This window comes from Pezoporus occidentalis, unplaced genomic scaffold, assembly GCF_034315485.1.
Source record: "Pezoporus occidentalis ecotype Australia unplaced genomic scaffold, CSIRO_AGI_Poc_V1 ctg19, whole genome shotgun sequence".
Classification (NCBI taxonomy): Eukaryota; Metazoa; Chordata; class Aves; order Psittaciformes; family Psittacidae; genus Pezoporus; species Pezoporus occidentalis.
The window spans coordinates 1,367,914-1,390,892 of record NW_026913748.1 but is presented as its reverse complement, the minus strand read 5'-3'; the positions used below and the strand labels follow the sequence as shown (position 1 = coordinate 1,390,892).

The window sequence follows — 22,979 nt, the reverse complement described above, 5'->3', positions numbered from 1 at the left end:
ATTAAATTTCTATCTCTTTTTATAGAATCATAGAAACAAAGAATGTTTTGGGTTGGAAGGGAGCTTAAAAGAGCATCTAATTCCAACCCACTGGCATGGGCAGGGACACCTTCCACTAGACCAGGTTGCTCACAGCCCTATCCAACTTGGCCTTCAACACTGCCAGGGATGGGGCAGCCACAGCTTCTCTGAGCAACCTGTGCCAGTGTCTCACCACCTTCTTAATGAAGAACTTTTCCCAATATCTAATCTAAAACTACTCTCTTTGAGCTTAAAGCCATTCCCCCTTGTCCTGTCACTACATGCCCTTGTATAAAGTTCTTCTCCAGGTTTCTTGTAGCCCCCCTTTAGGTACTAGAAGCTGCTCTAAGGTTTCTCTGGAGCTTTCTCTTCTCCAGGCTGAACAACCCCAACTTTCTCAGCCTGTCTTCATAGGAAGTGTTCCAGCACCCTGACCATCTCTGTGGCCTTCATCTGAACTCACTTGAGCAGGTCCACATCCCTCTTGTGTTGGGGACCCCAGAGCTGAATGCAGCTGCCTCATGAGAGAGGAGTAGAGGTATTACTCCTCACATTTTAAAGGGCATGCAAAGTACTCACCTAACTTACTATACTTCCACCACAGGGACTATATACTCATGGTAGCAAAACAAGACTCACAATAAATTTTCAAGGAAACAAGGTAAAGAGGCAGAGTATGCACATACTTGTTTCAGAAGGGTGTCCATGCATTTGAATGTTAGCTTGGAAGGCAGGTAAGTATGAATAGTCAAAGGAAATAATAGAAACAACCCTGACAGACTGTCCACGACTACAGGTTAAACCAAAGCAAAAATGCTGAACACAGCATGGTTTTGAATTAAACTGAGGTTTCCCTCTGAGCTTGTGAAAACGTGAATCCCCCATGAGACTTGTAAATAAAGGGTGAGATTATGTGTTTGAAATGCAAGCCCAGGTTTTGTACCATGTGGGACTCCACAATGAGACATTCAGACCCCAGGGTTTTTGAAGCACTTTGCACCTCCTGTGCCCCCAGTAGTGGAGGCTGTGCCTCAGCTAGCCGGGCTCGCTGCCCCGCCGGCACCTCAGCGAGCACAAGCTACGAAACCCGCAGCGATAAACGCGAGCACCGGGCTGCATTTTTAGCCCTTCTTCTTTGAAAGATGAGTATGAACGCATAAGCCGCCGGGAACTCCGCCGAGCGCTTCCCGAACGGGAGTGTGAGAGCCCGAGAGCCGGCAAGCACCGAGCCCGCCGGGGGGCCGGGCCCGCGGCTGCGGGGAGACTTTCCGTCGTCCATCAGAAGCGGCTCGAGGTGCCGCTACGGGCGAGCCGGCGGGGACGATAGCCTTTGGCTTCAGCCGCGGCGGGCGGGGCCCGTCAGCCGTGCGCTGAGGAGAAGCGAAAGCGAAGGGAAGGTTGCGGACGCCGGGGGATCCCCGCGCCAGTGGAGGTGGCAGCGCCGCTGCCTGGCGGGTGAGACGCGTGGGGGAACGGGCCGCGTGTGTGCGCGTGCATGCGTCCCGCAAAGTCCTCGGCCACGGTCTGTCACTTCAGGGCGCTGCCACGGAGCCCGGACGGGCGCTCCCGCCTCAGATGGTGGTGCCCCGGGCAAGGCAGCAGCCCCCGATGCTGTGCTGCATGCCCGGCGTGGCTTTCGTCCCCGCTCTGCTCGTCAGCTGGTCCTCGGCCGCCTTCATCACATCCTATGTGATCGCCGTGCTGAAGGGGCACGTCGAGCCCCTCGTCCCCTACATCAGGTGAGGCTGGGGCGGCGGTGGGAACCGATGAGGTGCCGCGGCGGACACCCAGCTATGAGGTGGCGCCTCACCATGGGAAGTCCGAGGGGACAGCCGCACCGCCGGCTCCCCGGCTCCTTCCCGCCGCAGCGCGGCTGTGGGCCTCCCCGGAGGGGGAGATGCAGCAGTGGCAGTGGAGGAGATGCAGAACAGGGACCCGCTGTGCCGTGTGCGCTTGACACCCATCACAGCTCCAGCACCCAGGCCTCTCTGAGAGCAGCAGTAACCAAATGCGGATGGACGTGGTAGAAGGAACCTGAAACAGTTTTCTGCTGGAGCCAAAGTACGCTGCAGGCCCGAAACTAGCAAAACTTAAGGAGTAAATGATGGAAATGTGGTTTTGTTTGTGTAACTCCAGAACTGGGCCAAAGATGGTGGCAGGTTTCAAAGCTTTACAACAGCTTTTGTGAGGGATATACATGCCCAAGAAAATGCATCTTTAAAATTTCAGCATAGGAGCAATGAGTGTAAAAGGCTCCCTGAGCCTTTTCTGCTATAGAAAGGAATCTCCGTTTTATAACCTTGGTCATTTAAGCACAATTCTGCATAAAAAAGTGTTTATACATTGCTGATATTAACACTTAAATCTGAGCTGTGAAATCACTACTACTCAGTTCTTAGTAGATTAAAGGTAAACCAGAAATCCAAAAGTGGTTTGATACGTAGAAGATCTAAAATAGACTTTAAATTACATATTTCAAGAAATACCTAGACCTAATTCCTTGAAAGACTTTATGAACACACAGAGTTCCAGAAGACTGCTAACCTGATTTGTGCATATACGTAAATTTGATTGAAAAGTAGGATCTATCATCCTAAGCAAGTAAGATGGTGCAAATGGCACTGCAACCCAGAAGAAAATTCACCTTCATTCAAATTGAGCCAAAGAAAATTGGGCTTCATGCTTATGTTAGCAAAACTTTTTAAGATCATCTGCCCAAATCTGGACTCGGCTCTTGGAAACCCTTGTTCTTGTACATGCACAAATACCCTACTGCCTTTGTGGTTATACTCATGCTCTTCCTTGGTTGCATGCACAGTTTTACTGACACAAAAGTGCTTGTAACCAGTGTAATTTATTCATTCCAACCAAGAAAAAGAAACCATTTGATATAACTTTGTCCAGGCTCAGCACATGGTTTGTACTCAGAAGGATTCTTTAGTAAGAAATTTGACAGATGTTTCTTATTTGAAGCCATGTCCTTGAAGAAAATATATGAGAGAATAGGATGAGGGTTTTTTCGTATAGTTGTTTTTGCAGGCAAGTTTTTGACAGCCTGGATATCTCAGTTGTGTCATTCTATGTAAAAAGGTAGACCAAACCTATAACTCTGATGACTGTGTCACAGCTGCCTTAGTTATATCTATCTAACAGAACACCTCACTGAAAACAAACCCCCAACATTCTTATACTTTAAATAAGGGATCACAATAAATGTCCACATACTTTATACCCCCCCAAGATACATGAGGCTCTGTCAGTCATTCAAAAACTCCAAATAAACAACAAACAATAACCCAGTCACATTTCAGGCCTCTGCATTTGCTAATAAAGTTTTTTAACATATGGATGCCTTGTGTCCTTTTAACACATTTGGACTAAGGATATACATTGACTGTTGGTGAACAATCTGTAATAATTCGAAAGCCACATGGTCTAAGCATATAATCTTCTTTGAAGGTGCACTTGGGAGAAATAGGATGATTTCTTCTAGAGTGCTCAGTCATTCCATAGTTCATATGCTTATTGTGCAGGTCATTTCTTTAGCCTAAGAAGTTGAATCATGGGATTAAGAATGTGATTTAGTGAAACTTAAGAGTGATAAAAAAAGAGGAAGAATGTTGCAACATATCAGTTGTGCAATATCTTAAAATAAACTATAAAAATTACCTAGAGCTTATACGGGGAAATTCCAGTTACAGAAAGGAGAAAAAAATCGACAAATTTTATTTCAAAGTTTCTGTAATTCTTATTTGCATTCCTGAAGTAACCAATCTGTGCCTTGAGGTAACTTGTTAATTTTATTTGTTTACCATGTAACAGCTGTCACAGTGAGAGAAAGACCACATCTAAATTTGTCATTGAAACTGTGCTAATGTCTCGTCAAGTAAACCACATAAATACATTTCTGGGTAGATAAAAATGAATATGATTTTGTGTTTTCTAGCAGCTGAAGCATAAAATGTGGTCAGGTTATGCCCAAATTAGTCCTTTTGCTCATACTACTCACAATCCAAACTAATTTGGATGTGCTGGGGTGGCTGTTTGGTGGTTTGAATTCTCAGGGAAAGAGTAAGGGAATTTTCCTTGAGGTATTTGCTGCCAGATGGTACCTCTGGATCAATCAGAATCCCCGTAGGCAGAATTTTACCCTCCCACTTCAAAAAATTGGGACTTCAGTTTGAAGAGAAATAGTTTATGATGGCTATGAAGAAAATGTTATGATGATGAATCTTTTGGCCCTAAAATATTTATTCCCTGTCTCTTCTGACTTCTTGTCTTTCCATTCTTCAGAGGACTGTTTGTAGAATTCTGCTACATGAGATGGATACATAAGTCCTGTCATGCAGGGTTTTATGGTGGTTTCCATGGTGGTTGTGCTCACCTATGTGCCATAGCAAATAAATGAACACATTTTTGTTTCATATGTGCCATTTGCTTTTTTCTTTTTCATGAAAGATTAGCTGTCACAAATACTTTTTTCTTTTTTTTTTTTTATTTTTTTTTCAAAGCAGGAGACCAGAAGCAGAACAAAAATATACCTAAGTCTTCACTTGGCTTCAGGGATTTTATAGTGGAAAATATGGCATTAAAAAGACTGTCCTTAAGGGACAATACAGCAGTGCAGAACTTTGTAAATACATTGTAGATATGATATAGTATTCTTAGTTTCAAGTTTCTTGAAAGCAGACATCTAAGATTATTGAGTTTGAAAATGCACAATAGCAAAATTCACCCTTAAACTTTATTTAGCTTGGGAAAAGCTTTAATTAAAGATTTAATGGAGTTCAGTGCAATTTCATGTTATTTGGATTGCTCTTATGTTTTGAAATGTTCCAAGAACTTCAGATGGCTTTCTTTGCATGTGCTGATTTCATTTTCTTCTCACCTAAAGTCCTTCAAAAGCTTTGAAGTGATTACAGTCAGGTACTTAGCATAGAGCAGTTTCTGATTTGAAAAAGTCCTTCAAGATGGTCACAAGTTGACCACTTTTTAAATGGAGTCCTTTGTTGTATTTATGAAAGCACTCCAGAGACGTAAGGATAAGCTGTGAAGTTCAAGGTTAGAAAATGTGTTAAATGAAGCATGGATTAAGTTGATCTTAAATTATTTTAATTGTCAAAATGATTTTTAAATTAAAAAAAAAGATTCACTGTACTGTTTTCATTGATTCCACTATCAAAGAGTAACAAGACTAATACGGAGTACAAGCTAGAGCAAGTTTCAGAAAGCATTACAGCAAGAAAATACAGATGAACAGGGATTCTTAATGTCTGAGGAGTTGTAAAAACTTGTCTAAAAGTCTGGTCCAGGCTTTTGCTGTCTGAGAATTTGGAAACAATCTGCTATAAAAACCCAACCAACAGCAACAGTGAAAAAAACCCCAACCCCCCAAAAATCAAACTCAAGTTTTTCCTCTATTTTTTTCCATAGTCTTTTCATGGGAAAGTATTCTTCCTTCACCCTAAGCTTCCTTTCATTCTTGGTATATCACTTTAGCAACTGATTACACAAATGCTTCTGTAACATAGAAGGCATTTGAGAGCAAATATTAATTTTTAAAACAATTTATCTTTTGTTATGGTCAGACTCTTCTGGCTTGCATTTAACAAAACTGTCAAAATCTTTGAGAATGATTGCTTATGTAGAGAGTGCTTTCTTGTTTGGGTTTTAAGAGTACAGCATTCATGCTGAGCGCCTGTCGTTTTGGCTGCACTTAGTGGGAGGTTCAGAAGTTTAGCACTGAAAACTAATAATCCACCCTCACTGTTGGAATGAAGAGCATTCAACTTGAGTTGCATAAACCCCCAAATTCTAGCTAGTACCTACTTGTCCCATCTTACACCTAAGTAAAGTTTTTTCCTCAGAATCTTTGCTTAGCTTCCACTGGACTTTGATGTTACCTAAATGCTTACATGTTTCTGTTTCTGGCTGCAGAGTTCCTTGAGTGCTTCTGTTTACACACACAATCATGCCTCTTGGTACTGCTGAGTAACTGAAAACTCAGCTCACATCCAAATTACGTAAAGGCTTCTGAGTTACTTGTTTTCCATTGGCTTGACCAACAGAGTCTGATCAAATAGATGTCAACTGGCTCTACATTAGACAAAAGAGGTGATGCATCTCAGTATTCTTCTGTCATTGAAGTACTCATTTTGTATAAGAGTCCTGCTTGAGGGAATATTCTCCTAGGAGTATGTCCTTCCTGCCAGGAAAGGGCATTCTTGTGGATAGGTGATGGCACATATGTAGGGAAAAGAGGGAAGAGTATTCTATGATGAAGGTACTCCATTTTCTACATAATATATATTTATATATGCTGGTTTTCATATGTATGTGTGCAAATAAATTCTGTAGATATTCTCATGCTCATGCACCATTGGTCCGTCCCAGTGAATGTCTAATTAATCCCTATAAGGGTGAATTGCTTCAGCAGAAGAGACTTACAACACCTTGGGTTTAAAGTACTCTTAAGCTGTATCTACATTAGTAAATAAAACCGTGCCTAGGATAATTCCCAAGCATTGGAATGCAGTTACTCTCCTGGAGTATAGTCCTTTCAAACAAATCAGGAAATTAAGCCCAATTTTCACACATCCTAGAATACTGAGTTCCATTAGCTATGTTTTACTCTATCACAGCATTCATTTGGCAGATAAAAGAAATGTCATTTCTAAAATGTCATTTATGTGATCATTTATGTCATTCATGAGTAAAGTATCACCCTGTCACTTCTCTAAATATTGCATACAGAAAAAGAAGAAATACAGTTCAAATAGTATGATCTAAAAAAAAATTATTTATTTCTAAAAAGAAAGATTCAATATTGCAAATAGAGATTGTTGTGGTTTAAGCCCAACCGTAAATCAGAACCATGCAGTCTCTGTCTCACTCCCCCCCTACCCCCCCCCACTCCCCAGAGGGATGGGGAGGAGAATCAAAAGAATGTAACTCCCACGGGTTGAGATAAGAACAGTCCAGTAACTAAGGTATAACACAAACCACTGCTGCTACCATCAATGATAATAACGACAAGGGAAATAGCAAGGGAAGAGAATACAACCGCTCACCACCCGCTGACTGATACCCCGCCCGCCCGAGCAGTGATCTAGCCCTTCTGGGTAACTGCCCCCAGGTCTACATCCTGGGCATGACGTGCTGTGGTGTGGAATGCCCCTTTGGCTAGTTTGGGTCAGGTGTCCTGTCTCTGCTTCCTCCTGGCTTCCCCTCCTCCCTGGCAGAGCATGAGGCTCACAAAGTCCTTGGTCAGAGTAAACATGACTTAGCAACAACTGAAACCATCGTTGTTATCAGCGCTGTTCCCAGGCCAAAAGTCAAAACCACAGCCCTGCACCAGCTACTAAGAAGGAGAAAAGTGTGCAGCAGATGACGTTCCAGTTGTTCCAAATGTTTAAATGTCTTGTGCACATAGCAGCACTTTATACAAGCTACATTTATCTTGGGGTTTCATGTGTACATCTCATTTATGTTTCACGGAGCTCAACTAATTTTTAATTTCTTTTTCTTCCTGTTTTAGTGACACTGGAACTAAACCTCCAGAGAGCGGTATCTTTGGTTTTATGATTAATATTTCAGCACTTTTAGGTATGTATAAGGTACTTTGTTTGAACACAACAAAGAAATGAAAACTAGCAAAAACTATCTCTCTACACTGTAGCCCATACAATATTCTGCAGGAAAAAAAACTTCTCCATACAATATTCTGCAGAAAAATTGCTCTACAGTTAAATGGTAATATCAGATAGATGGAAGCAGTATTTAGAGGACCAGGTCCTTAAAGTCAGTAAGTGAAAGCTTAGAGGCACTTCGAATCTGAAGAGCACCTCATCTGTCCAAAGTAGTCAATGTATATGGAAATAAAAATTGGAAGAAGGATGGTATAATTACTTGCCAAAACCTGTATCTTTGGCATAGGAAGACATTTGATTTTAGGATGCTGCAGCAAAGGGAAGAACAGTATTGAAGCAACACCTGGTTTCCTCTGCAAAATGCCTACCCCTCTGCTAAATATCTGCTGGCCTTGAATCAGGAAGTTTGGAATAGTCTATTTACTTCTAGGGGATGGAAGACCAAGAGCTGTGTGTCCCTGTATACATTTAGTCCATGATGGCCTTCATGCAAAGAAAAAAAATCATATATTTTACCTTTTCTAAGAGCCTCATTCAGTCACTATATTGGTGTGTTTCATATAATCTTACGGCACCTGGACAAAGTTACCTGATTTATTTTTCCAGCTGTAAATAGACTGAAACTCTATTCTGTGCTATAGAACTGTGGAATACAGTCTCCAACTTACTGTATCCTGATGAACCATGATCTTCTAATTCAGCAGAGGTGCTTGTCAGGAGTGACCAGCATATTGAGATCACATAAGATGGAATAAAATCTTTGTTTGGTGGTTTGGGGACATTGTTGTGCTAAAGAGCAGCCAGAATTGGCCCAAAAGCTTTGAAAATATTTTCTGGATACACAGTTAGTTACATTTTTTTCTATTTACACTCCTCAAAAATGTATTAATTCATCAGAGCATCCATTATAAGGAACAGAATAAATATCCTACTTCCAGTTTATGGTTCATTTGCCTCTAACATCTATTCCTGATGTGGAATGTCAATGCCTCTGTGCCTAAAATGCACAGGAGAATGGGATTTAAATTAGGGTTTTGCTTGTGCAGTGATTTCTAGATAGCATTAACATGTGAAGTTAAGACTAAGATGTTAAGACAGTTCTATATGGAATAATACACCTGAAATTCACTACCTTCCTTCATCATCCCAGCAGAGTTAAAGGCAGTATTATTTTCTGTATGCTAATGTGTTACATGGCAAGGTGTTTAAATATAAGCAATACATCATCACTGAAAAAAAATCCATAATTTTTGTTTTTCAGGTGTAATTACAATGTGCATCAGATATTTATTAATAGAGAAGCAAAATGAGTCGTCGCACTTTATTAGGTCTTCATGCAATGTGTTTTCATTATGTATTGGATTGATGGGCTGTACTGGAATGGGCATAGTTGCAACTTTTCAGGTATGACCGTAGATTTCATATCATAAATGAAACTAAATTTGTTTTACCAGTTCAAAAAAATCAGAACTATAAGAGTGGCAAATATCGCAGTATGGATACTTGGCAAATGGAATAAGAATGTTTTTCTTGCTCCTGTCTTTTTTCAGTAGCTTTAAAAAGACAGCTTTGCTTTCTTCCTATATGCTAGGTCTTTTGCTTGTGCAGTGATGTTAGTAAGGGAGTTTGTGTGGGCTTGTCTTGTAACATGTCTGCACTAGAAAAAAACTTGATATAGATGATTTTGCTGTCATTTTTACTATGAAAATCTTCCTGTAAAAAAGCTTTGCTTTTCACAGTTTAGTTTGCTTACAGGGCAGAATAGCTTAGACTAGCAAAAGCACCTGTATTTTTAGCTGCACACTACCAGCGTTTTCTACAGAATAAACTAGACTTATCTGACAGGTTAGAACATTGAGCACAATATTTGCCCATTGTTTTGAATGTGCAGGAGATGGCATAACAACATATTAAGTCTTTTGAAAGAGACATGTAGAATTACCAGTTACAGTACCAGAAAGGGTAAGACATTTTATTATAAATCAAAGAAGTCCAGCCCACAGTGTCTGAAAGAAAATTCAACAGAGAGGAAAGATATTGAAAGGTTTATTGAATTCTTTTCACCTTTTCTAGTGTGGAAGTGGGTAATAGGGTACCTTGTAACACAAAGAAGTATTTGGACCCTTCTCTCCAAACTTTAGCTCAGAATCAAGTCAAGTTTAATTGGCAGGTAGTTTGAGATACTGCCTTTAAATCTGTGGAAACAGACGAACTGTTCCTTTGAAAGGATGGCCTCCCTTGGGGAACATTTTGGTAAATACTGTTGTGCTCATATAATAACCAGAAAACACATGGAGAAATAAAAATAAGGATTGTCAGGGCTTCAGCAGCCAATACAATTTTGCATGTAATCAACACTGTATTTTCAGACAAAAAACTGCCTTAGACTGATATCTTGCTCTTTTTAGTTGTAGTGACTGTGGATTGCAAACACTACAGGCACATTAGTCTATCTAAACATGCAATTCTACTTTTGAATATCTGTACTCTTATTGACCAGGTTTTAGATTTAGATGTGTCACCAAAAAAAAAAATTAGAAAATGGAGAACAGTGTTGCTTGAGTGAAATAGAAAACAAACTCTGCTTCAATAAAGAAACGACAAATCAGGAATGCAAAATAATTTGGGAGAGTCAGGGAAGCAGAAAGTTTGACCCTAAAGTTTCCAGTTATAGCATTGGTTCTTTTCTAATCTTTATTGACTTTCATTGCCTGTTCATAAGCTCCTTCCTCACCTAAATTTTCTTTCCTCTACTCTGCTCTCACTTTCCATGTTAAGTGCAGTTTGTAGGAAGGGTTCAGAACACAGTAAGGATCTAATCAGCCTAAGAACCCAGTCTAGCTGATTTTTGAGCATTCTTAATTGCCCAGGAAGATTGAAATGGTGGCTGCAAGTCTTCAGTCATTTAAGTGCATAGCATACTACTGGGAAACATTAAACTCTTATCCCCATTTACCATTAGAATAACTGAGACATGAAGAGGCTGTGAGATTTGCTCAAGATCAGGTGATTGTTTCACATCAGGAGACCAAAGCAAAGCTGGAATTACAAGTTGTTTCTTTAGCGTTCCGTCTAGTCCATCTAATCAGTGGGTTGTTTAGAAAATTCACATTCATATGCGCTATCTGTTTGTTTCTTAACACTTATTTGTCCCCAGCAAAGTGAGCTAACACCATACCCGCGTACTGTAATGGAGCTGATTAACACTATTTGGCATCAGTTCATTTTCTGTTTCCCCAAAAGAAAATATTCAGTTTGATAAAAAGCCTTCAGTGTGAAATTATACTGGAAATATTGAAGATTTGCTTTTATTTACTCAAATCTAGTGCCACTTCTGGCTAGTCTTTTAAGTAGCGTAATTAGTTGAAATGAAATTTTTTTTACCCTTCTTTCAGGGTAAGATATGGTAGGTAGCATGGGGGGGTTTAATGGTAGCGGTCTCAGAATACTTAGCAAAAGTGATAAAGGAGGTGAGAGAAAACACTAGTAATGCATCCTCTAAAAGTGAAAGAGTTTCTGATAAAATAAGTAACGGTCATGAATAAGGTGTTTGTTCTCTCTTTTACATAGAACAATGCTTAAAATACAGACATGAAAGACACTGAAGGGTTAGCTTTAAGAAGATAATTGTATATGGAAGGAAAAATCCAGTAGCCATTAATGAATAAGGCAAAGCAAAAAACCAGGTCTTAGCAAGTCTGGTTTTGTCTGTTTGACGTTGCATATGATTAAAGAGGTATCTTCTTGTCTTTGAGTAGGAAACTTAGAAGGCTTACTATAGCAGGAGTAGCAACATTTCCCAGGTTCTGTAGAGGTTGAGTGTGATGGTCTTTTTAGGGAAACTAGCATTTTCACGGGTGCAAGACCATGTTAGAAAAGTTCTTAGAAAAGTTCTGTATAATGTGTATGGGGCTAAATACAAAAGCCAACAGTTATACTTGCTTAATGCTTTCCATACCAAATCTTGTAATTCCTATATGGAAAGCAAAAAGTGGAACAGAGGAATAAAAAATGCAAGTCTAGATGAAATGTCACTTAAATACCTGTGTGAGGAACATGCTTTAAAATCTGACAGAACTTAATAGGTCACAGAGTTCGAAGGGAATGTGTAGAAAGAAAAGCATGGGAAAAAAGAGTTTAAAAGAGCATGTGAACATAATCACCATCACAAGACAAAGAAAACAGTGGCCTCCAGGCAGGAAATATATGAAAATATGTAATGAAAGAATATAGGTATGTTTCCATGAATCACTAAAATAGAAGTGTTGTAGATCAGATCATAGCACATGTTAGCTGACAGAAAGGAGCTTTAAAGCTGATTTTCCTGTCTGATACTGGATTCCAAGGTAGCACAACTTTGTAATTTTTTGAAACATTTATAGAATACAATAACTTCTCTGGAATCTTCATCTGTTTTGTTGCTGAATATTCTACTTATTTGTGTTTTAAAGGAGAGAACCTTCCATTGGTAGGGTATTACAAAATTATAGGCCACATACAGCATTACTGGAATTGTATACACACTTTCATGTGTTGTGGAACTTGAATAAAAGTAGCTGATGATGTGAAGAAGAGTAGGAAGGGTGAATAATTTATGACTGACAGCGTAAGACCTTCATATTAAGAGCTTATTTTAGCTCACACTTTAAAAAAAAAAAGTAACTAATTTTCTGCTGACTCTTTTCCTGGAGCCTTGTGTCTGGCCATTGGACAGTGAAGGACGGACCTATAGCAGTCACTGTTTAGAACAGCTTCCATGAAACTTTACCATTAGTTAGAGCAGGGCCACACAAATGCAGATTAGCCTTTCAATGCAAAAGGATGAAAATCTTTGGCAGAGTAGAGGGAAAAAGGAAGTATAGGAATGTCTTAAGAAAAACACAAGCCGGTTCCTGTTTGTGGAAATATTAACCGGTAATAGTCCAACTGCTGAACAGCCCTAGAATGGATTTTTCTTTCATCTTCCCTGTGTAGACTGTTGGGAGAAGCGACTGTTCTCACTGCTTGTGTACTCTCAGCATAATATGTCTACCATCTTCTTAGGGCTCATTGATACCACTGTACAAATAGTAGCAGCTAATCATTGCACTGATTTTCTTTCCAGGAGCTGTCTGTTCCCAGTGTCCATGACATAGGAGCTTTGGTGGCATTTGGCTCCGGTGTTGTATACATTACCCTTCAATCTATAATCTCTTACAAGTCCTGTCCACAATGGAACACTTACCTGGTGTGTCACATAAGGATGGCCATATCTGTAACATCATGTATTGCTTTCATTCCCAGTATCCTTTATGGTGTAGCCTACGGTTTTCCCTTTATGTGTTCACGATCTTTATTTTAAGTTTAACCATTGCTGATAAAAGATGCAAATGAGGTTACAGTCTCTGTAGGGGTCTGTAATTTTTCTGCTATCATAATGCTTATAGAATGTCGAGACACCATTAATAGCATAAAGATGAGTCTCAGGGTCTTCTAAAAAGCTGTCTGTCTTCTTTCAGTGGTATATCTGAATTAAATGTCATAGTGTTATTCATAGGATCATGCAATAATAAAACTAGACCAACTTTCCAACCTCCTTCATTTGAAGGGCAGTACAGAGAAAAGCTTGCGAAAGGGGAGCACTGCTTCTAGTATGAACCTAACGCATAGACAAATAAAATACAGTGGCATACACAAGATTTCTGTCAAGCCTAAGCAAATATTTTTGGTCATATTGGTCTGAACTTGCCTTCGTTAAATGCCTCCCCTAGAGACACGTTCAATACACTTACTGCCTTTTCCCACAGCCTGCTGAAATTAGAATCACCCCATTGATTATATTGGTCTTTAGGTGATCTGCCAGTGTTAAAAAGTTGTTGCAGCAGATCATCCCCTCAGCCAGCCAGCTACAGCCTGCTTTTGGTTTCAGCAGTTATGAAAATACTTTTAAAGAGGGTCCTAGTCCTGAGAGAAAGTTGTACAAATAAGGCATCTATTGTGGACCAATGGAAGACAACATCTAACAATGCAGGACTCTGCCCTCACAGTTCTCACTCATGAATGTGTCCTAAATTTTGGAGTGCCTCCCCTTACTCTCTGTACTTCGGAAGAACTCACAAAAACCCTTATTTGTGCAGAAAATTGTTTTGATTGCTGCTATCAGTTACCTCTCAATAATGTGTTTCATTTACTTGTCTTAATACTTTGATTTCATATTCTGTTTGTTCAGGATCTTGTGTTACAGCAGGGGGAGATGGGGTCTTTTTTTTTTTTGTAAGCAGACGTTTTCAATTACTCACTGAACTTTTATAGTCTCCTTTACGCTGTGTTTTTCCCAGTGATTGTGTTTGCTTCAAAAATTTCCGTGACAAAAATTGATTGGACTCCAGATGAAAAGGTAACATCTCACTAAGTAGCCAGCTTACTATCGTATCACTGGGTAGGCTGTTATGTTTATCTAAAAGTGTATAGCACTAAAAACACTTCAGAAACTTTAGATAGTACATTATCATGAGCAGATTTGTGAAATCTCACCTACTGGTGGAATAGTTTGCAGTTATTTATTTCTTCCTTCAATAGAGAACTGTCTGTGGTTTGGGTAAGAAAACTTGTCATGGAAGGGTCAGTCTTCAGAGTGTTAGACTTTCATTTTAACAAAGTGTTTGAAACTTACTCAAAGAACAAATTGTATAGTTTCATTTGTTGAAAATGAACTTCAGACATGAAACACAAGTGGACCAATTTAATTCTGAAGTTTTGGAGGTTTTTTACAACCTTTGATTTCTCAGGTTTTCACCATTCTTTATTAAATAGTCTTTACCATTGTGATAAACATCTGGGATATGGCCTGAAGCATACTACGGTCAATATCAGGTATTTGAATTGATTTCAGTCATCTCAGAATTATAAGTATGAAAGGTACATATTCTTTTTGAACAAACTTTGTCTCATGGGGTATAAAAAAGCAGGTTGAATAATGCAGGAGTGTATCCTGCTGGAAAAGCTTAATAAAAGCAGACTTAGCAAATGCACTCCAACTGAACACTGGCAAGGCAGCTATGAGATAAATCTTCACAAGTTAGATAATTTCAGTAATACCTACCTCTTAAAGTTTGTTTTGGTTTTTACTTCAGATGCAAGGATGAGCAAATGTTTTTACTGAAACAGATGACATATTTGTTGATGGCACGTTAAGAAACACGCAACATTCTGCTTGTTTCATATTGCATAGGGTTTTTATGATGGTCTGCTTGAAAACAAGGGTCTTACCAGGAACTGTCAAATAAGGGTAGCCCTCCATTTTAAAACATTGTGAGAATTTACTGGGTGGAATAGTACTACTGAACACAGTGGCTCTGTGTAAAAGTCTTGACTATGGGCACTTTGATATCCTTCACATAAGAGCTAGGTTTTTTTCAGAAGCAAATTATATTCAAGCTATGCTTTGATCTTGTGCTGATTGTAGTTTTCTGATACTATTATTTATGTTGGTGCACAAGATGTTGCTTAATGGAACATGGAATCATAGAATTATAGAATGGTTTGGACTGGAAAGGACCTTAAGATCATCTAGTTCCAACACCACTGCCATGGGCAAGGATGCCTCACACTAGACACAGGCAAATTTGATATTTACTATTCTGTAAAAACTAAATCTGAATTGACTTTTATAGAACAGCATATTTGGAAGATGAATTATAAATCACAGAATATTTGTTGGATTTACAAAAGTATATGGCTATTTTTATAGCATTCAACAGTTAATTTGCAAAACTCTTTTATCTGAAAATTGGTTTTATGTCTGATTTCATCAGGATTATACCTATCATGTTGTGAGTGCAATCTGCGAATGGACGGTGGCCTTTGGTTTTGTCTTCTTCTTTTTAACATTCATTAGGGATTTTCAGGTTGGTATCTACATATTTTACCAGTTACCGAGAAGCACTATGAATTGTAGATAACAAATGCAATAGAAAATTACCATTCTTTATCTTAGCTAGATATAGCAAAACTATCCAGAAACAAATTTTATTAGCCCCAGAACCGATTTCTATCTACCTAATGCATATTTTTCCCCTGGCTTTTAATACATAAAAGTCAAGTTTTATAAATCGGTTTAATAGGCGTCTTGAAAATTATTCAGTAAATTAATACATTCTACTCATTTACCAAGCTTTTTGTAGAAAGAGACCCTCTAAAGGTGACATATCACCAAAATAAATGCTGCAACTGAACATAACAATCCAGTGCATTTCAACCACAGATGTTTCCTTTCTTTTTTAAAACTAGAGAGAATTAGAGAGAACCAAATAGTCTAAGTCCTCTGGAATAAAACCAAAGTTTGAAATTAGATCATGTAAAACTTGGTAATTAATTTACTTGCTTCTCCACTTATATGCTTGATCAGCATGGAAGTGGTTAATACTTATATATAACCTATATTTAACTTCTATAAACATACACAGAAATCAGTTTTCGTCTAAGGATTCCAAGTTAACATATCTTTTGTTAACTTGATAGCAGAATTTCTACACCTGTTTACTTTTGATTGGTAGCACTGAATAGACCATGGCCTTAGGGCTTTCCAGTATTAAAAAAAAAAAACAAAAACCAAAACCAGAGATAGGTTCTGAAGAACAAAAAACTTTTGGAAAAAAGGTAATAGTTCAAAATTACTCAATGCATTATCTTAAATGCAGTCCATCATTCTCTGATGTCTACATATATAGACATCTCTTTTATCAGAATTGTCTCTTTTATCAAAAGTGAGACTCTTCCTTTGGAGATACATACTTGAAGATAACATTGTACTCCTTAGAGCAGCTAAATCAGTTTCTAAGTCTGCTTCAGAGCACAGATCCCAAAGTGTTCAACACTGAAAGTTTAACTATATATATAACTATTGTGAACATAATAAATAAGAGAAACAATGGAATTGAGCTAAGTAGAAATGCAGACATTTTAAATTACAGGCTAAAAATAAGCATGAAATCCAATGTTGGTGTTTGACAGTGACAGATAAAATTTTTAGATATAGAATCTAAATTCTACCTGGTTTTTGTCCTAGCCAGGGCTCACAGAAAGCCAACTATTGATTCAGAAAAAACAATCACCAAGCTCTAAGAAAAATAATTCTTCTCTTTTCTTTAGAATTCCTCACAATATGTATTTCATTTAAATGCATTTTTTTATTTTATCTCATTATACTTCATATCATAGAACTGTCAATTTATCTTCAGCTGATCTTTTTTTATTTCTCTTTCTAGAGAGTTTCTTTAAGGATATCAACAGAAATATATGAAGACTCCTGATAGTGGAAAAAATTATATTTTATATATATGAATATTTTATAGGTTTCTTTTTACTCACAGAAAATATTACAGAGGGACAGGGTTTTATAAAGTTGTATAGAGAACCCATGCCATTAACTCCACAACATCTATAACAGCATCCACTAAATCATTTTAAAAACTTGCAGCAATGTTCCTGCTACTTTTTCTGCATTTTGTAATTTTTATACTGTTTGGTATATTAAAAATACTGTAATAGAAGCAATCTGCAGAAGCACTTGAAAGTTATTCAAAGACCTAATTTCCTTAGCACTTTGCTTTTGGACATATCTGTACCTTTTCATTTGCTGTGGTCTGACTGGTAACATTAAACTTGAGAAAGTATGTTTTGCAAATAGTTAGGAAAGTCTAAAAAGAACAGAAAACACTAAGGCTGAATTCCTGTTCTGTTAATTGGCAAGGGCTGTGGAAGAAAGCGTGAGCAGAATTGGGCATCTTTGTTTCAAGACTAGAAATTTGCAGTTAGTAGATGGCAACACTATGCTACATCTTTCCGATAGTGGACACTGTATACAAATACAAATCCTAGGAGAAGATTAAACGACGCTGCTTGAAAAATGTTGTCTAATCATCACTGCACTGTGTGTTTGTAAGAGTCTACCCTTTTTCCCCCTTCATGCACTGATGGCCATAGGAAGCTTGAAACTGAAGTGGGAATAGAAAGTAAATTTATGATGTACTAAATGCACGATCTACTAAAGAGAAACCTTAGTTATAACTTGGTTAATAGAAGGCAGAAGTTTTCCAGCTGTATTTCAACCTACAGTTTCACCCTACAGTTGAAACAGAATGAAGAGGGCCTACAAAAGTCACTGGGAGCAAATGGAAAACGAGGTGGCGCTATAAGTTCTCAGTTGTTCAGTTGTATGTGTATCAGTTTTATATATACGTAAAACTGAAGAAAAAAAAAAAATCCTGGAGAGCTTCGATAGTGAAAATAGGGCACATTTGCTGCTAGAAACTTACTTCTGTAATGAAAGTCTGGGAAAAGAACTAATTGAGAGGTCAGATGTTACAAGTATCTGGAGGCAAAAGGCTATTCTGTGGACTGATCCACTACCTCCATTTTGTGCACTAACCACTTGGCTATCAATCAAGTTCTCTGAAAATTGCATTTGCCATGGTCTATCGCAGTTTATGCAGAAATATTGATGATTTTCAGTTGCTAATTTTCCATAAGATTATAAAAAAAGTGTTTTGGAGAGTGGTGTCTGAAGACTGTCATCTATTGATATTTCCTTTAATGTGTATTTTAAACTGTATTAAATTCAGCTGTTTCACGAATTAAGGAGTCTGCATTTTCTTTGTAAATTCTTCCAAATAAAAACAGTTAAAACATTTTTCACTGGCAGATTTGCTTTCCACAGTACTCAAGTTATCTTGCAGAGGTTTTCAGTTGTGATAATGTTAAAAATCTAATCTAGTACTGACTAAATGCAAACTGTCTTGCTGATAAGGTATCCTGCAAGGGGCACGTATTCCTTCAAGTGAAGATCAGAAACTTAGTAGAAAATGTATAACAACCACAAAAAGTGACATCCCATTAATTCTGAAGGCCGTGTTAAGAAAAGACCATGTGTCTTAGTGCATTGAACATTGTGCTTTTATGGCTTTTTATTCCTAGCAGTCTTAAACTAAAGTATAAGGAGCTTGAAGCTGTTATTTCAAATTATGTCAGCTTTCAGTTCAACAATTTAATAAACCTTTTACGTGGATAAAAGAAATTATGTTAACCTTGAAGTTCAGCCTTAACTAATGTTACTGTGTTTTTACAGTGAATCATTTCACTGAAAGTATATTTAAACAGGAAAAGGATTATTTTTTTTTGTTCTGATTTAGGCAGGAAATCATCACAATAAATTTCATGAGTTTCAAGGTGAGAGAACATTAAGAAAACGTTAAATCATCATCCCGGTATAAGGCTCCTGTAACAAGTTCACACTTATTTAATTTCTTAATACTCTGTCCTCCTCAAAGGAAGAATTGTAGCCAGCTTACCAACCTTTAGAATGCTTGAAGTATCCTGTAAAGCGGAAAAAAGGGTGTTTTTTTTCAGAGAAAGTGGCTGAATCAAGATAATCTTGTTTGCTGAATTCAATGTGTTAATTCAAGTACTGAAGAACTACCAAAAGAAATCCTTCCCATTTTTCTGAGCTTCATTATGGTACATTTTTATCTGGGTTCCATTTATAACTGAAAGAATGCATTATGAACAGTTTGCCTTTTATTTAATTTGTTAGGCTAAAAACATTGACATGCACCAACAGGCAGATAGAGACAATGGGTCGTTACCTTTTCATTTGTGTGGTGAACAACTATTGAAAACAATTCAATTATTTGCTAGATCCAGGCAGCTTTTCAGTCAAGATCCTAATGATTTATTTGGTTGAAATATGAGTTGAAAAGTTGCAAGCATTTAAAAAAAAATATTCTAGCAAGGTGCACTATTTTAGCTATAGGTAACTTCTGTTAAATTACACTTCAATTTTTCACAACCAAGTATCTCTAGAGGTCAGTACAGATAATGCCACAGTACACTTCTGTTGCTTTGCAACAGACTCTTTTTCCTATATTTCCACATTTCTTAGCAACAAGAAATAGCTATTTTTTCATGGGAGCTGTGCAAGAAATGTTTTCATTATCAAGTCCACATGATGTCTTCTGTTTGTCAGCCCATCATGATTGACTGGGAAACCTCTTTTGCATAAACTACAGTAAACCACATGACAGTTAATTGTTATTTTTAGCAGTGATGCTAAATCATTTCTCTACCCATTCCAAAAGTGCAAAGCCTTATTTTTTTCGGTTGTGCAGCTTGATGTACTGATGAAATACTACCACTGTGGCCTCTATCACACATGTAAGACGTGTCGCAAATCGTGTAAGGATGAAAATTGACTTAAAACACCTAAACCCCACTTTGTCTTAAGGCACTGATTCTCCCACTGCTCTTGTCTCCCATGTGTGCTCAGCCAGTGATCGCCATGTACTGTACTTTGTTTTTTTCTCAAAAGGTATTCTAAATTTTCATTTCTGATCTGCTCTGTTTGCATACTGCCTTATCTGTGACAGAAGCATGGTTTTTCTGACAGTCATAAAACAATCTTCTTGGCAAGGGGTTTATTATTTGGTGGTAAAACTGGTTTCAAAACTTTCAAGCAGACTAGAGGCATTGTGGCAATATACGTCAGTGAGTTTTGAGCATTTCAGGATGAAGTTTGTAGGCATTCAAGAGCTTGGTATTTTAAACTGCTCTGTAAATACAAAGTCACAAAGTTGATTTCCTTGGAAGATGAGCTAATGTCTCTTTATTTGGGAGAAATTTGACATAACCTAAGGCAATTGCAATAGGTTTTAATTTGTAAGATTTCTGTCACTTTGACTAAAATTATCACAGCTGAGTCTGTCTTTCGCTGCATTTGTGTGTATGTGTCCATATGGCCCTTACATGCAATACACAAACAGCATTGACATGATGAAGCTTGACAGTGGGTAGTCTTACGTGTTGCTGTAATAACATAAATGATAATATTTGTATCTCATAACCAACAGAAGTCAATTTATGATCTTTGGCTGTGTTTTCTAGCTGGTACTGTGATGCAGAAAGAGTATTTCTCACCTTTTGAAGAGAAAACAGACAACTTGTACATTTTGTATCTGTATTTTTCCCGGTACACAATAGATGGCACTAGTAGACCACATGATCAGGGTTTATTTTGCATGTTCAGGCTAGCGAATACAATAGTTTTGTAGGTTGTTTTAAATATTTTTAATAGTCATCTGGAGATCCAGTTAAACAATCTTTTTATTATGCCTTTGTGGAAAACAAGTCAGATTTAAGTTTCCTTGCCATCCCTTCCTGCCTTAATCTAAGTAAATATGTTTTGCTACTGCAACATGTAGTTTCACAGCAACTTCAATATTTAAAGTCATTTGTCTAAATCAGAGGAGACACTTGCTGAAGTTAACACTGGCGCAAGCTGCAGTTGTCATTATTAAGCCACTTCCTTTAGGAAGTTTTTCCTACCCTATTTACAAAGAAGAGGCATTTTACTCAGTATCTTCAACAGCTTTTTGTCAGTTCTCAGTGTGTCATCAGAAGAAAATATCAACCTTTTTTCCATGAGCCAAAGAACAAGATTTTAGTATTTCAAAATTGCAACCATTCTGCACCCAGAAACAGTGGCATGTGAGGTTGTAAAAAAAATTCAAGGCAGCTGCTGTATCTAAACTCCACTTTTGTTCACATATAATGTTTTCAGTTATTTCCTTGCCTAATTAAAGACTTGGATAGCTTTTTTTGCATGTCTTCTGTGAAGTGTAACGATAATCCAGGCCTCTGAACTGCTGTTATTTTACCTGAAATAATACAAGTTCAGCATTTCTGGTCTTAAATAAGCCATGTTGAGCATAGATGTTCCTCTAAAAGCTCTCGTGAAATGTGGAAAGGATTTTTTTTTATATATGTAAATATATAAAGTGCTTTAAGAAAGTGTGAATACTTTGTTATTGATAGATATCTTTAACATGGTAGAGCTTTCTTACTCCACAACACGACTCCTCTCCCAACACACACTCATAAGTTCATTGTATGTGGAAGGGGCATTTCAAAGATGGTTTCTCTGATGAACATCTAAACTTTCATCATGAGATCTGCAGGAACAGGCTTTCTGTAGCCCTGCTTCCATCAGAGATATTAGCAGTTGGCAGATTCTGTAAAGAGCTAACTTTCCTTCCTTTTATACTGCATCAAACAGTTGAAACACATTAGATGGTTTTCATGGACTTTTTTCCTTTTGAATTATTCAAGAGTATTTTGCTGTGGCAATGTGAAGAAGAAGAGTGGCAGAGCACAGATCCACATCAGCTTGGTAAGGTGGTCACAGCCAGTGTCACTCGAGTGTGCAATGTTCCATACAGAGCTAGGTCAGCATGAGAAGATCATCTGTCTGCAGTAGGGGTTTTATTTCATGTTGTTTTGCTTGGCAAAGGTAGAAACCACGCAAAAGTCAATAGCTTAAAGTTGTTTTTTAAAGTCTTGTGGAAGAGAAAGGAAATTCTAACCAGGAAAAAAGGAAATAACACTGCTAATGAGATATAATATGTGCCTTAGCTTCTGTCTTTGTTCATAAACGCTCTTCTTTATCTTGGTTCTTTTTAGCTAGAATCTGGAACTATTTTCTGACTGTGGGTGACTGGGTGATGCAATTCTTGAGCAATACTACAAATCCAAAGGATTTTTTTTTTTTTTTTCACATCAACCAGTTTCCTCCTTGAATATCCAAACTGAAATAACTCAAACCCCTTGACTATGCTCCAATGAAATTATCTGAAACAGGGGCTTATGCAGATAGGCTTTGTCATATCCCAGCATTTCTAGGCTGGCTCTGTTTTGTTTTGTTTTGTTTTGTCTTTTTTCCTAATAACCTGTGCTAGATTTAATTCATTTAGGTCACCTGAGAAAGTGAAAAACAATTACTTTGGGGTTACCTGTATTATTGTTTTATACAATTGATAGTCTCTTCCCCAGGATAATTTTTCAAAGGAAAATAATTGGGCTTTTTTTCTTTGCAAAAGGCACAAATATAACTTTGTACAGATTTGAACTTTAACTAGGACTGCACATAAAAATCTCATCTTTACTGTTCAGAACTGATTTTGATGATAGCTCTTGATCATAAGACAAAATGTAATATTCAAAAATTCCTTCTGATGAATTATCATTCTGTTTTTATATACAGCTATTTAATCTTTGAAGATCAAAATTCAATAGAAAATAAGAACCTTTACTGAAAGGAAAAATCATCTCGAAGGAGGTGATCCTGCCCCTCTACTCCGCTCTTGTGAGACCTCACCTGGAGTATTGTGTGCAGTTCTTGTGTTCTTAACATAAAAAGGACATGAAACTGTTGGAACAAGTCCAGAGGAGGGCCACGAGGATGATCAGGGGGCTGGAGCACCTCCCGTATGAAGGTAGGCT

At 37.8% G+C, this 22,979-nt stretch overlaps 1 protein-coding gene across 2 annotated transcripts; it reads left to right on the top strand.

Annotated features, from left to right (window-relative positions):
* Positions 1 to 1,372: 1,372 nt before the first annotated feature.
* On the top strand, positions 1,373 to 18,287 carry DRAM1 (DNA damage regulated autophagy modulator 1). 2 transcript variants are annotated; one of them, XM_062616366.1, is made up of 7 exons: positions 1,373 to 1,760; positions 7,559 to 7,626; positions 8,932 to 9,074; positions 12,775 to 12,952; positions 13,979 to 14,046; positions 15,464 to 15,556; positions 16,916 to 18,287. In XM_062616366.1, the coding sequence occupies exons 1-7, from the start codon at positions 1,597 to 1,599 to the stop codon at positions 16,958 to 16,960; spliced, it is 759 nt and encodes a 252-aa protein (XP_062472350.1). In that variant the 5' UTR covers positions 1,373 to 1,596; the 3' UTR covers positions 16,961 to 18,287. The 2 variants fall into 2 exon arrangements, with proteins under 2 accessions (XP_062472350.1, XP_062472351.1); XM_062616367.1 differs by having other exon boundaries at positions 1,382 to 1,760; positions 13,988 to 14,046.
* The last annotated feature ends 4,692 nt before the right edge of the window (positions 18,288 to 22,979 follow it).

Coding starts and splice junctions, on each gene's coding strand:
- DRAM1 (XM_062616366.1), top strand. CDS start 1,597: ATGGTGGTGCCCCGGGCAAGGCAGCAGCCCCCGATGCTGTGCTGCATG. Junction 1,761..7,558: donor CCCCTCGTCCCCTACATCAG/GTGAGGCTGGGG, acceptor TTCCTGTTTTAG/TGACACTGGAACTAAACCTC. Junction 7,627..8,931: donor TAATATTTCAGCACTTTTAG/GTATGTATAAGG, acceptor TTTGTTTTTCAG/GTGTAATTACAATGTGCATC.